The sequence below is a fragment of the Giraffa tippelskirchi genome, chromosome 9, assembly GCF_054371585.1.
Source record: "Giraffa tippelskirchi isolate mGirTip1 chromosome 9, T2T-mGirTip1v1.2.pri, whole genome shotgun sequence".
Classification (NCBI taxonomy): domain Eukaryota; kingdom Metazoa; phylum Chordata; class Mammalia; order Artiodactyla; family Giraffidae; genus Giraffa; species Giraffa tippelskirchi.
Window position 1 is genome coordinate 130479557 of NC_137283.1, and position 13449 is coordinate 130493005.

The window sequence follows — 13449 nt, forward strand, 5'->3', positions numbered from 1 at the left end:
TACAGTCATATGGTTTTGAAAGGACCTCATTCCTCACTTAGATGCTAGTCTTCCCTAGGACAGGGAAATAATAGCATTTAGTGTGGGGTGGGAGGAGAGAAAGAGGGAAGGGGGAAGATAAGGTGAAAGTCTTCTGGACAAATTACAGAAATATCAACCACAAGGAAAAAATGTCATATATCCACGTCCGGTTGACACTTTATGTAGTTGAAAAACCTGTTTATAATTATTTGAGCCTAGGTCTTAAGTCCACTAAATTTTAAACAGTATATTTTTGCATGCTTAATATTCAGTTAAATATCATGAGGAGGTAACTCCAGGAAAGGTTGTTATAATACTTTGTTAGGTGATTAATAGTTTATCTTGGTGGAGAATGACATCATTAATGAGAAAACCATTCATGGTTTGTTTTATTCCTGCTTTAAAAACATAGAAGTGAGTATACATTTGTAGCTGCTTTATTTAGGTTACTCCACTTATAGGAATAGTGTGATTGACCATTTACATATTAAAATTCATATTTCATTAATATTAATTTACTTCAATTTCTCTTTCATGTTTCAATTGGAGCATCCTGATATATTTTAATTAGTATATAGGTAGCTTATATTTTCTGTGATTTTCAATTACTGGTTATAAAATAGATGTCATAAAGTATTTGATGTTAAAAGTGGGTCAGTCAGTCAGTTCAGTCACTCAGTCATGTCCAACTCTTTGCGGCCTCATGGACTGCAGCATGCCAGGCCTCCCTGTCTATCACCAACTCTTGGAGATTACTCAACTCATGTCCATTGAGTCAGTGATGCCATCCAACCATTTCATCCTCTGTCGTCCCCTTCTCCTCCTGCCTTCAATCTTTCTCAGCATCAGGGTCTTTTCCAATGAGTCAATTCTTCGCATCAGGTGGCCAAAGTATTGGAGTTTCAGCTTCAATATCAGTCCTTCCAATGAATATTCAGGACTGATTTCCTTTAGGATGGACTGGTTAGATCTCCTTGCAATCCAAGGGACTCTCAAGAGTCTTCTCCAACACCACAGTTCAAAAGCATTAATTCTTCGGTGCTCAACTTTCTGTATGGTCCAACTCTCACATCCATACATAACTACTGGAAAAACCCATAGCTTTGACTATATGGACCTTTGCTGGCAAAGTAATGTCTCTGCTTTTTAATATGCTGTCTAGGTTGGTCATAGTTTTTCTTCCAAGAAGCAAGTGTCTTTTAATTTCATGGCTGCAGTCACCATCTGCAGTGATTTTGGAGCCCCCCAAAATAAAGTTTACCACTGTTTCCACTGTTCCCCCATCTATTTGCCATGAAGTGATGGGACCAGATACCATGATGTTAGTTTTCTGAATGTTGAGGTTTTAAGCCAACTCTTTCACTGTCATCAAGAGGCTCTTTAGTTCTTCTTCACTTTCTGCCATAAGTGTGGTGTCATCTACATATCTGAGGTTATTGATATTTCTCCCTACGATCTTGATTCCAGCTTGTGCTTCCTCCAGCGTTTCTCATGATGTACTCTGCATGTAAGTTAAATAAGTAGGGTGACAATATACAGCCTTGACATACTCCTTTCTCCATTTGGAACTAGTGGGTCAAGTCTGATATAATTCTTTAAAAAAAAAAAAGGAAAACAATAAGGTAGAAAAAAGAGTCCAAAATTTGTGGTTTTGACTTTGTGTAAGCATTTGTGGGGAAGGTGAGAAATAATTAGGTGTTTCAGTCTGTAAACCTAGCGATCCTTGCTCTGCTCTGGCAAAATATTTGTCTAAATTATTGCCAGGTATATAACAGACTAAAAACCTTGTTCAAAGAAAAGTTGCATCATTAGAAGAAATGACTGAAATTTTCAAAATTTTGTTATCTGTTAAATTCAAATTCCTACAAAAGAGAGGGATTTGAACTGAGCCAATCTGTAAGCAGAGTTAAAAGAGACTACTCCTCTGCTCCAAGAAGCACTCTCTGCCTTGAATTCATAATACAAAGTGACCAAAACCAGGTAATTTGGGACCTTTCCATGCATTCATTTTCAGAAGGAAAGTTTTAAATTAGACATGCTCTTTCTATTGCATATTATTTAGTAGGAAAAGAAAAAAAGTTTTTTTCCATTTATCATTAATTCTACCACGAGGAGTTCGCCTGGATCAGACTGGCAGGACCACACAACACAAAAACTGTAAACACTGGTTAACCAGGAGGTACAAGGATTTAGCTTGGCTTCCTTGGAAGAGGGAATTGGCAAGACTATTAGACTTGTGGGGAAAGTACAGATGCAACTATGAGAGTGATAGGAATACATCTGGCGACAAAGACCACTAACTGTCCTCCGTGTTCACTTTCTCCCTTCTCTCACAGTAATATAGCTCAATATTTTTATACCTAATACTCACTGCATCGTTTTGCCTTCCATATACATATCTTAAACAAAGCTTCTATTTTTCAGCATCTCTGTTGACTAGATACAGCCCAGTGATGTGACGAGTGGAATACGAGCAGATTCTACCTACACATGAGCAGAGTCATGTATAGAATTTCCAAATATATCTTTCAAGATTTTAGGAACCTTTCCTTCATTCCTGTCAACTGGAATGTAAACGTAAAATGAATGAAAGTCACCTTGTATCAGTTGGATGAATTCTAGACTAAAGAGGTGAAGAGCAGAAAGATAAAAGGAACCTCATTTTTATTGCAAATTTTACATACTGTGCATTCTGCCCCACCACCTAAAAAACATGAGGACTATCTTACACCAACAATACTGATTGCTCTGCTTTTCTTCCTTGGAACTTTGAAACAATTCTGTGTAATAAGCATACTATAGAATAACGCTTCACTTAACATCTTATTCTAAAATAGTATTAATTTGATCTTTATTTGATTCTAACAGGGTATTTTATTAAAATACATAACTGCCATTAAGGTTAGAATTTATGATTTAAACTGATTATCTCTAATATTTAACTGAGAGAAAAACTGTGCTGAATAAAAACTAAGTTGAGAGAAGTTATATATTATTACTAGCACAAATATATGCTTTCATATAACATATACAAGATAGTACTGTTCTCTAAAAATGTAGTCTACATGCTTGTGGCAGAATGTAGTCTGGAACATGTGTCTGATTGACAGACATCAATCAGAAATTAGTCAGCAAAACAGTAACCACTCTCGTTGTTGCAGGCAGAGATATTAACACAAACTTAGGTGACTGAAGAATTATTGCTAGGGCTGGAGGAACACAGCTGATGGAAAACTGCCACTGAATCCAGGAAATTAGGAGGGTGAAAATATATAGTTCTATATTTTTAATATTCTCTGATGCCTTCAGTTTTGAAGCAGGTTTTTCATAGGATAATTCCCAGAGTCTGATCTGCAACCTGCCTAAATATCTTCCCACATCTGTTAGAGAAGAATAAGGGCTGCTGCTTCTTCTCTTCTTGCATTTTAACTATTTGGGGCATAAAAGGGTAATATTTTGTATTTGAAAATAGGTAAGATATTTGGTATGTTGAACTTTACATTGTTGTTAAGAATTGAGATTCCTATAATGAAAATATAATATTGTTATAATAATGTTACTATAGTGTGATGTATCATGATCCATTCTCTTCAACAAAGTATTGATGAATACTCATCTAGTCCTTTCTTTAGAAACTAAATTAAAGATAAAATTACAACATCTTGAAGGATGGAGAAGGAGGGATTTAGTTAACTGAAGTTTCCAATTTATGAAAACTCTCTGTATAGCTGTAACTGTGGAAGCAGTTTTTGCAGAGTTGATCATGAACAATTTTGTGGTTCTTAAAACTGTACATTTGTTGGCCAAATGTAAGGCTTATTGTAGAAAGCAGACAAGGTTTAAATTTGATTATGGAAAACACAGGTTTATTACACTTTTATAAACCAGTTTATTTTTTAGATGTTATTACATTAAATGCTGTAGTTTTCCTCAGTTCTCATTCTAACAGAAAAACCAACACGTAAGCATATACTGCAAATCTGATTCTGGCCATTATGAATATGATACACTTTGAAAGCTTTTCAGTTCATTCCAGATGCATAGCTAACACCGGGTGTGTACTCGCTCCGTTGCTCAGCCGTGTTTACTCTTTGCAACCCCGTGGACTCTAGTTCACCAGGCTCCTCTAAATATTGCCTACGCTTTTTCCTGGGTTTTAAGCATGAAAGGCTTTACATATATTTAACAACCACAGAGTTCCTCCCTCATTTATAAGACTGTAAAATTACATGCAAAAATAAAATTGATTTTTGGAGTGATTTTACTGTTGCCTAAATATTAATAAGATCCTTCCTCTTAGGTAGGTGTGAATGCACAGGCATCTTCCAGTAATTCTGTAAGCTTAGTGAAGAATTCATGGATTGGACAAGCATTTGGCTTGTTCCTGAAAGTTGCTGGTGATATTTTAAATGATGAGTAATATTAGAGTCTTACTACTTCAAATCATCATTTCTACTCAATGTTAAAACACACTTTCAGTCTCGTATTTTTTCCTCCAGAAATGCCATTAAATTTTCTATATTATTAATATAATAATCATTGTGGAAGGAAAGCCTGAAAATATTATATTGTGTTTATAAATTAAAATAGAAAGAAAATCATGTGTGAAAAAGAAGTCATGGACCCTCCCTCCCAAAGCAAAAAATTGCAAGGACGTTCTCTAAAAGTTAACTTACTACCAATTTCTGCCTATAACTCTTAAAAATGTAATGGAAAGTAAATATCTTCATATCTGTATATTTGGATCACAGAACTACACGTGATCAGAACACTCTTGAATAAAAACAACTAGCAGTATGATATGACAAAGGCAGCAATGCATAAAAGCAAAATGAGGTTAACTAGACCATCACTGCCTAACATTCTGTATATAAACACAACATAAAACTGCTTGTTAACATATAACACCAGAAGTGTGTGCCATCAAAACTAAGTGTTCCAATTAAAAGAAGCAAATAAATTTAAATAAATAAATAAAATACAACAAAAAACTGAGTATTAATAAGTGACATAATCTAAAGCCATCAACTACCCAGAGTGAGATCGATGTATGTTAAACATAGTGAATCCCTACATTCTTGCCCGATAGGAAGTTTGCATGCAGTTGACTCAGGGGCAGAAACTATCTAATCATCTCCCTTGAAAATTAGGGAAGGTGAGACTGAGTGAGAAAAGTCTGCATTTATTCCTACAATTTTAAGATCTGAATATCATGAAGCAAAATTTTCAAAAAGCTGAATTTCCTTTGTGGAATATAGCCCTCATTCCTACAATCTCGATAGGATCTATCACAGTGGACTCTTATTACTGGAGGTTAAGAACTCTTCGTAGTGACTTCGCTAACTTATAGGCCAGTGTTGTCTGATCTAAATTTTCTCCACAAAGCAGCTTATTCTTTGTGTGCTAAGTTGCTTCAATCGTATCCGACTCAGCAACCCTATGGACTGTAGCCTGCCAGGCTCCTCTGTCCATGAGATCTTCTAGGCAAGAATACTGGAGTGGGTTGCCATGCCCTTCTCCAGGGGATCTTTCCAACCCAGGGATTGAACCTGCGTCTCTTATGTCTCCTCCACTGACAGGCGGGTTCTTTACCACTAATATCACCTGGGAAGCTTATTCTATAGGTTCTACAAATTCTCTGATTTTTAAACCTTATATGGTATGGCTAGACAAAGCATTATAAGTTCAGTCATAAAATAAGCCATTACAATGCATGATCAAAAAAGGAAGTGTGACTTCTAGATATTTCATCCAAAGTTTCTGCAGCAACACTTAACCGGACACCTTTATGGCTCTCCCACAACTAGCCTGACCCCTCTATTTGTCCTTTGCAAAATGTCCTTTGACTGACCTGGAGGTAATATGTAGCCTCTCTATTCATTTCCTGGGTTGCATTACTTCCATTTTCTTCATTGCTTTTGAACATAGAAAAAAAAAATTAAACATGAAAACCTGCCGGATTAATGGAAACAATAATTTAAACTGCATTACCAGAATTTTGCCTTTCCAGTTCTGCAGATTTCAGACATAACCAACAGTTCTTTCCCCAAATTCTAGTGTTCTGAACCTGCTTTGGCCCTTCTCCAGCTCCTATGTTATATTGAAAAAGAAGAAACAGTTTATAATAGAAAATTTGACAGTTACCCTTTCAGCCTAGCTCCAGAATAAATGTGTCTTGCTGAACCAAGTTATACCACAATTGAATCATTTATACTCTTTACAGTAAAAATATCTAAATTAATGAGGGCATGGAAGAAGGCGGCTTATGCCTTTTAACTGTGTTGAGAATAACTATTTAGATATTATAACTAAGTTCTAGGTTTGAAAGGTATAAACTATCTCTTACCTTTTAGGACATGAAGAAAAAAGATTGAGTGGAGAGTCAGAGCATTTTTTTAAAAACTTGGATGTTCCAAATTTAGGTTTTTATAAGCTCCAATTTTACTGACAGCATGAATAACATTGTATTTAGAAAACATCAGCGAAGACAAGGGAGAAGCAAACTTTTGAGAAAAATAGCTTAGGTTTATAAATTAGACAACTAGCACCATCTAGTGGTCATTCCTATGATGACCCATTCTCTTCAGTTCCAATGTTACTTAGAATTCAGTCACATGCCAAATTTCTTATCAGATATTTTGAATTAGGTTAAAGTAAAATAAATACAGAGAACAATATAAACTGAAATCTAAGCATTAGTTCTAATGTTTACATAATATAAAAATGAAATACACAATGTTATTCATAACTGTTCGGTTTATGAAAAATAGGATTTAATATGTTGAGCATTAAATAGTGTTCAACTGCTTTTCCCATAAGCAGGGATAAAATTTCGTTATACACAAGAGATGGGACTTAATTTTACCAACTTTATCCCTAAAAGTTAAGTTGATATTTAAAAACACCTGTTACAGATAACTATTATTTTAACTGATAGAACTGGCATAGGTTTTGGACCATTATTTATTTTACTTAACTGTTGGAAATCAGATGAGAACAACAGATTTCAGTCCTTGAATACACATACCGTGGCAGTGAGGGCTCGTATACATGTAAAGAAATAATAGCTAATAGTTACTTGGGACAAAAGAAAGCTTGCCTGTGTTTTTTTAAATTTTTCATGGCAAGTTTACAAATAAATAAACAAGAGTTGAATACAGATTTTTAAAAAAAACCTCGAAAATAGACAATTTCTTGGAGAAAATATTTGCAAATGATACAACTGACAAGGGCTTAATTTCCAAAATATACAAACAGATAATGCAGCTCAATATAAAAAAAAAATTGGCAGCAGAACTAAATAGACATTTCTCCAAAGAAGACATACAGATGGCTAACAGGCACATGAAAAGATGCTCAACATTGCTAATTATTAGAGAAAAGCAAATTAAGACTACACAGAGGTATCACCTCATACCAGTCAGAATGGCCATCTTCAAAAAGTCTACAAATAATAAATCCTGGAGAGAGTATTGAAAAAGGGAACCCACCTACACTGTTGGTGGGAATGTAAATTAGCGCTGCCACTATGGAGAACAGGATGGAGACTCCCTAAAAACTAAAAATAGAGTTACCATATGATCCAACAATCTCAATCCTGGGCATATATCCAGATAAAACTCTAATTTGAAAAGCTACATACACCCCAATATTCATTGTGAAACTACTTACAATAGCCAAGACATGGGAACAGCCTAAGTGTCCATCAACAGATGAATGAGTAAAGAAGATGCAATACAATGGAATATTAGTCATAAAAAGAACGAATAATGTTATTTGCAGCAACATGGATGGACCTAGAGATTATCACACTAAGTGAAGTTAGACAAAGAAAGACAAATACCATATGATATCACTTACATGAATTTAAAAAAATGATATAAAATGTACTTATTTACAAAACAGAAATAGACTCACAGACATAGAAAATAAACTTATGGTTACCAAAGGAGAAATGAGGGGTGGGGTGGGGTAAACTAGGAGCTTGGAATTAACAGATAAATACTACTATAAATAAAATATAAAGCAACAAGGTCCTATCGCATAGCACAGGGAACTATATTTAAAATCGTGTAATAATCAATAACGGAAAGGAGTCTGAAAAAATATATATACATATATATATATACACACACATAGACACAGACATACATACATAGATATATGAATCACTTTGATGGCTCCTCCGTCCATAGGATTCTCCAGGCAAGAATACTGGAGTGGGTTGCCATGCCCTCCTCCAGGGGATCTTCCTGACCCAAGGATCGAACCTGCGTCTCTTATGTCTCCTGCATTGGCAGGAGGATTCTTTACCACTAGCACCACCTGAGAAGTCCTTGTAAACCAACTATAATTCAATTTTAAAAAAGAAAATAGATTGTTTCTATTGACATAATTCAAATGCTCAAAAAGATTATTTCAAATAAAACAATAATGTAATATATAGTATGGATAGTGAAAACATCAACAATATTGCAATCCAAAAAAAAGAGGAAAGAAATGGAGGAAAGAGATTGTTAAGTTATGCACATATCAAGTGCCAGACACTGGGTGGTGCTCCATGAGCCTCTGTCATCATACTTCATCTCCATGGTAATTCTAGAGACAGATGTCATTTGCGGCCCCCGCCACCCTATTTTATGAATAAAGAGATGAAGCCCCATTTCTTTGATCACTCATCTATTAAGTGACAAATCTAGGTTTGGATTCAGGTCAACTTGACTCCAAAATCAATGCTCTCGGTGTTTATCAAATCATTACATATATATATATATACACACATATATATATGTTAAATTTACACCTTGTGCAAAAAGCATTACATATGTTATTAGCATTTTTTTAAGTCTTCTAAATGTTTTGTAAGCCCTGGAAAACATGGCTCCAGGGTCACACATGTTGTCTTGAAAGATACCCCACTGGTCAAGTCTCACTTTTATTCATCAGTGAACAAAGTCTTTCATTTCATGCTTTCATTTAACTATTATGTCCTCATGAGACTAGAGAAAGTTTAGAATAACAATCTATGTTGAAGGCAGCATAGTAAACTAAATTTATACAGCATTAGAGATTTATTCATTTAAAAATCATGCATTACATACCTGCAGTCCAAACACAAACAACACACACTGCCTGAATACCAGGAACTCGGTGCAAATACATGCAGACAAGTATTCACAGCCCTGAATCCTGTCCTATGTACTGTAGTAGGAGAGGAGAAATAGGGTGGTGGTGTCTGCTTGAGTGAATCTTGCAGCATTCACAGAGGAGATGTTTGAACACTGCCGTTTACATGAGTTCATTGGGGTGGGATGGAAGGTCATGCCAGTTAGGAAAAGGAGTCCCTGTAAAGGCAAGAAAGAGATGGACAGCAATAGATGAGTGTGAGACACATTTAGAAAAAAATAATCAAAGGTAATGACCCCCTGCCCCCTGCCATGGCCTTAGAATAATGGGAAATATGCATCATCACCAGGTTGCAGGAGAGTCTTGTGTGAGGAGAAGAAGCTGTTGATTCTTGGACATTAACTGGTCTAACCTGACAGGTTATCTCCCTGACACCATTCCCAACAGTCACTAATTATTCGCTTCCTATTTTGATAACAATTACTATATAATACAATTGCAACATTTTCTCTTAGCTATTTTTAAAACTGTAATATATTTATTGCCAAAACATCAAACTACATACGTCTATAATTTAGCCCTCACTCTGCTTTACGTGGTAGTAAGTAGGGGACCATAAAAATGACTGTGCAAGGTGATGTTGTACAAAGTGCTCTTAATAGTCAATGGGAGCTATTAAAACTGTTTCAGGATCTTTAAAAATTCTGTTTAAACATTAAAGAATCATGTCTGCTATGTACGTGTGTTAAGTCGCTTCAGTTGTGTCCGGCTCTGTGACCCCATGGACTGTAGCCCACCAGGCTCCTCTGTCCATGTGATTCTCTAGGCAAAAATACTGGAGTCAGCTGCCATCCCCTCCTCCAGGGCATCTTTCTGATTCAGGGATCAAACCGGCATCTCTTACATCTCCTGCATTGGCAGGGGGGTTCTTTACCACTACGGCCATCTGGGAAGCCCCAAAACTGTCATTTATAAATGTACAAGCAAACAAAAAATAGTAAAACTGACATTTATCTAGTACACTATAATTTAAAACTGGAAAACATTGAGAACTGAAGTGTCATGTCTCTTGGTAAAACACATCTAAAATAGTACAAACAGTCCCTGCCTTCTTCTTCTCATCATATATCTTACAATAAAGAGCAAGTATACCTTGGTGAATTTTCATACATTTTTTCTAAGTTTGGATCAGCATGCAGCATTTTATTCTTTCAATGTTGTGAAATATCTCAGAGGGTTCCTCTAATATGAACTTTTGTGCTGTCACCACGTTTTTGGAGGCCTCTTCATCCTCACGCCCAATTTCTTCATTCATGCCTTCATCAGATTCCTCTGACTGCATACTTTAAGTCTCTCAAACAGCAGCCATGTCCATATTCTCACAGTCAGCTGTTCTTCTACAACGCCATTCTTGTTTTGATTCCCCTTTCACTGTCTGTGTTATCACAGTTCATTTATTTGTTACACTTTCATTTTGGTTGGCCTTTTTGATACCCTGTTTGGATTATCCAATGGTGTAAAATGTCAAGGGACTTCCCTTGTGGTCCAGTGGTTAAGATACTGCCTGCCAATGCAGGGGCTGCTGCTGCTGCTAAGTCACTTCAGTCGTGTCCGACTCTGTGAGACCGCATAGACGGCAGCCCATCAGGTGCCTCTGTCCCTGGGATTCTCCAGGCAAGGACACTGGAGTGGGTTGCCATTTCCTTCTCCAATGCATGAAAGTGAAAAGCGAAAGTGAAGTCGCTCAGTAGTGTCCGGCTCTTAGCAACCCTATGGACTGCAGCCCACCAGGCTCCTCTGTCCATGTGATTTTCCAGGCAAGAGTACTGGAGTGGGGTGCCATTGCCTTCCCCGCCAATGCAGGGGACATGGGTTCAATTCCAAATCCAAGGTTTGACTTCCAGTAGACCTTGAACCTTATTATATACTCATTGTAATATATTAGCATATTCTAAATGACATACCCACAAGTGCCATGACTTCTTCTTCTTGGTCATTACCAACCCAAATGCAAACCACAGACTTCCTTCCATTAGCATAAAACAGGGTTGACATCTTGTAAATGTAATATAAAAGGAATCATGCAGCGTATACTATTTTTGCGTCTGAATTCTATCATTGAACATCATGGTTTTGAAATATATTCATCGTTGCATGTATCATTACACTCATGTTGCTGCATCACAGTTTAGTTGTTTGTTCTATGGCTCATGGCTATAGACCATGCTCAGCTTGAAGCTATTGTGAATACGGCTGCTACAAACATCTTTTTTACATGCCCTATTGGTAGGTTAATATACTCAAGTTTCTTTTTACTTAATTGCAGTTTGATTTACACCTAGGAGTGGCAATTCTGAGTCATAGAGTAGATATTTTTTTATCTTTGGTAGATACTGTAGTTTTCCAAAGTAGATGTATCAGTTTAAACTCTCACCAGTGGGACTTCCCTGGTGGTCCAGTGGTTAAAATTCCACCTTGCAATGCAGGGGACATGGGTTTAATCCTTGGTTGGGGAACTAAGATTCCCACATACCTCACAGCAACTAAATCTACATTCCACAACTAGAGCCTACATGCCTCGTATGACACAGCAAAGATCTGGTAAGCTACAACTAAGACCCGACACTGCCAAATGAGTAAATAAATATTAAAAAAGTAAAACCTCCCACCAGCAATATGTGTGAGTTCTGATTGCTCTACATGTTCTTCAAAACTTGTTTTTGTCATTAAAAAATAATCTTAGACATCTGGTGAATTCGTAATGGTATATGTCATCATGGCTCTAATTTGCATTGTCCTAAAGATTGCCGTTTCTAAGCACATTTACATATATGCTCATTATAAATTTGGATATCCTTGTTTATGAAATGCTCACTTAAGTCCTCTATCCTTTCTTAAAATTAAGCTATCAGCATTTTACCTAATGATTTGTGAAAATGTTAATCACTCAGTTGTGCCTGACTCTTTGCAACCCATGGACTGCAGCCCATCAGCCTCCTGTGTCCATGGAATTCTCCAGGCAAGAATACTGGAGTGGGTAGACATTCCCTTCTCCAGGGGATCTTCCCAACTCAGGGATCGAACCCAGGTCTCCTGCCATGCCAGCAGATTCTTTACTGCTTGAACACCAAGGAAGTTGGAGTTCTTTTTATATTTTCTGGATACAATTCTCTTGTCTGATGTGTATATGGCAAATATTGTCTCCCATTCAGTGAATTCTCTTTTAATGAATCATTCTTTCTTGATTCTCAGATCTTCATTTCTGGATTTATTTTCTTTCTTGAAGTACATCCTTTATGTAGTTTTGTGCTGAGAAGTCAACTGATTGTAAGTCCTCTCTGTTTTTGTTTATTTGTAAAAGTTTCTTTATTTCTACTTTAAAAAATTATTTTGGTTCCCGGATCTTAAAAGTGTCTCCCCCAGAATGCTTGCTTCCAGCTTCTCTTTTGGTCTTGGTAAAGTTTATTGTTTGCCTGGCCTTAACTCGGTAGCCATCTTCTCAAATTTCACTATTATATCATGTGTTGGAAATTGGTTTTTTTGTCCTTCTTGAGATATTCTGTACCTTAATGAGAACTGGTTTTATCTACTAATTCTAGAAAGTTCTCAGGTATCACCTCTTTGAATATTGCCTTACCTCAGCCTAGCGCCAGTCTCTCAATTTCTCTTGGTCTGCTGCTGCTGCTGTTGCTGCTAAGTTGCTTCAGTCATGTCCGACTCTGTGAGACCCCATAGACGGCAGCCCACCAGGCTCCCCTGTCCCTGGGATTCTCCAGGCAAGAACACTGGAGTGGCTTGCCATTTCCTTCTCCAATGCATGAAAGTGAAAAGTGAAAGTGAAGTCACTCAGTCGTGTCCGACTCTTAGCAACCCCATGGACTGCAGCCTACCAGGCTCCTCCGTCCATGGGATTTTCCAGGCAAGAGCACTGGAGTGGGGTGCCATTGCCTTCTCCTTCTCTTGCTCTAACTCTAATTAAATAAGCATTGTTGTTGTTTAGTCGCTAAGTCGTGTCCAACTCTTTTGAGACCCCATGGACTGTAGCCTGCCAGGCTCCTCTGTCCATGGGATTTTCAAGGGAAGAATATTGGAGTGGGTTGCCATTTCCTTCTCTATAATAAATATTATGCCTTCTAAAACTCATCTGAGTGTCTTTTAATATCTCTTTTATACTTCCTATTGTCTTTTTTGTTGCATTTTGGGTGATAACTTAATTACTACTATCACTACAACCTTCTCTCCTGTTGCGCCTAAACTTTTTTTCTAGTATTTTAAATGGTTATTTCATATTCTTACAAGGAC

At 36.8% G+C, this 13449-nt stretch overlaps 1 protein-coding gene across 5 annotated transcripts in view; it reads right to left on the bottom strand.

The window, feature by feature from the left end:
- LOC145520251 (protein LEG1 homolog) overlaps positions 1-13103 on the bottom strand; it is a 33112-nt gene extending 20009 nt beyond the window's left edge. For 3 of the 5 annotated variants that reach the window (XR_014064342.1, XR_014064341.1, XM_081526216.1), the window contains exons 1-3: positions 12785-13103; positions 9123-9365; positions 5873-5936 (exon numbers count right to left, since the gene is read on the bottom strand). Coding sequence is in view for 2 of the 5 variants with exons in the window: in XM_081526216.1 (XP_081382342.1) it covers positions 5873-5936; positions 9123-9280 (222 nt within the window). In the remaining 3 variants the exon portion in view is untranslated. Of the gene's footprint in view, positions 1-5872; positions 5937-7511; positions 7580-9122; positions 9366-12784 lie in introns of all 5 variants that reach the window. The other 2 variants (XM_081526217.1, XR_014064343.1) reach the window with 2 other exon arrangements.
- Positions 13104-13449: the final 346 nt, after the last annotated feature.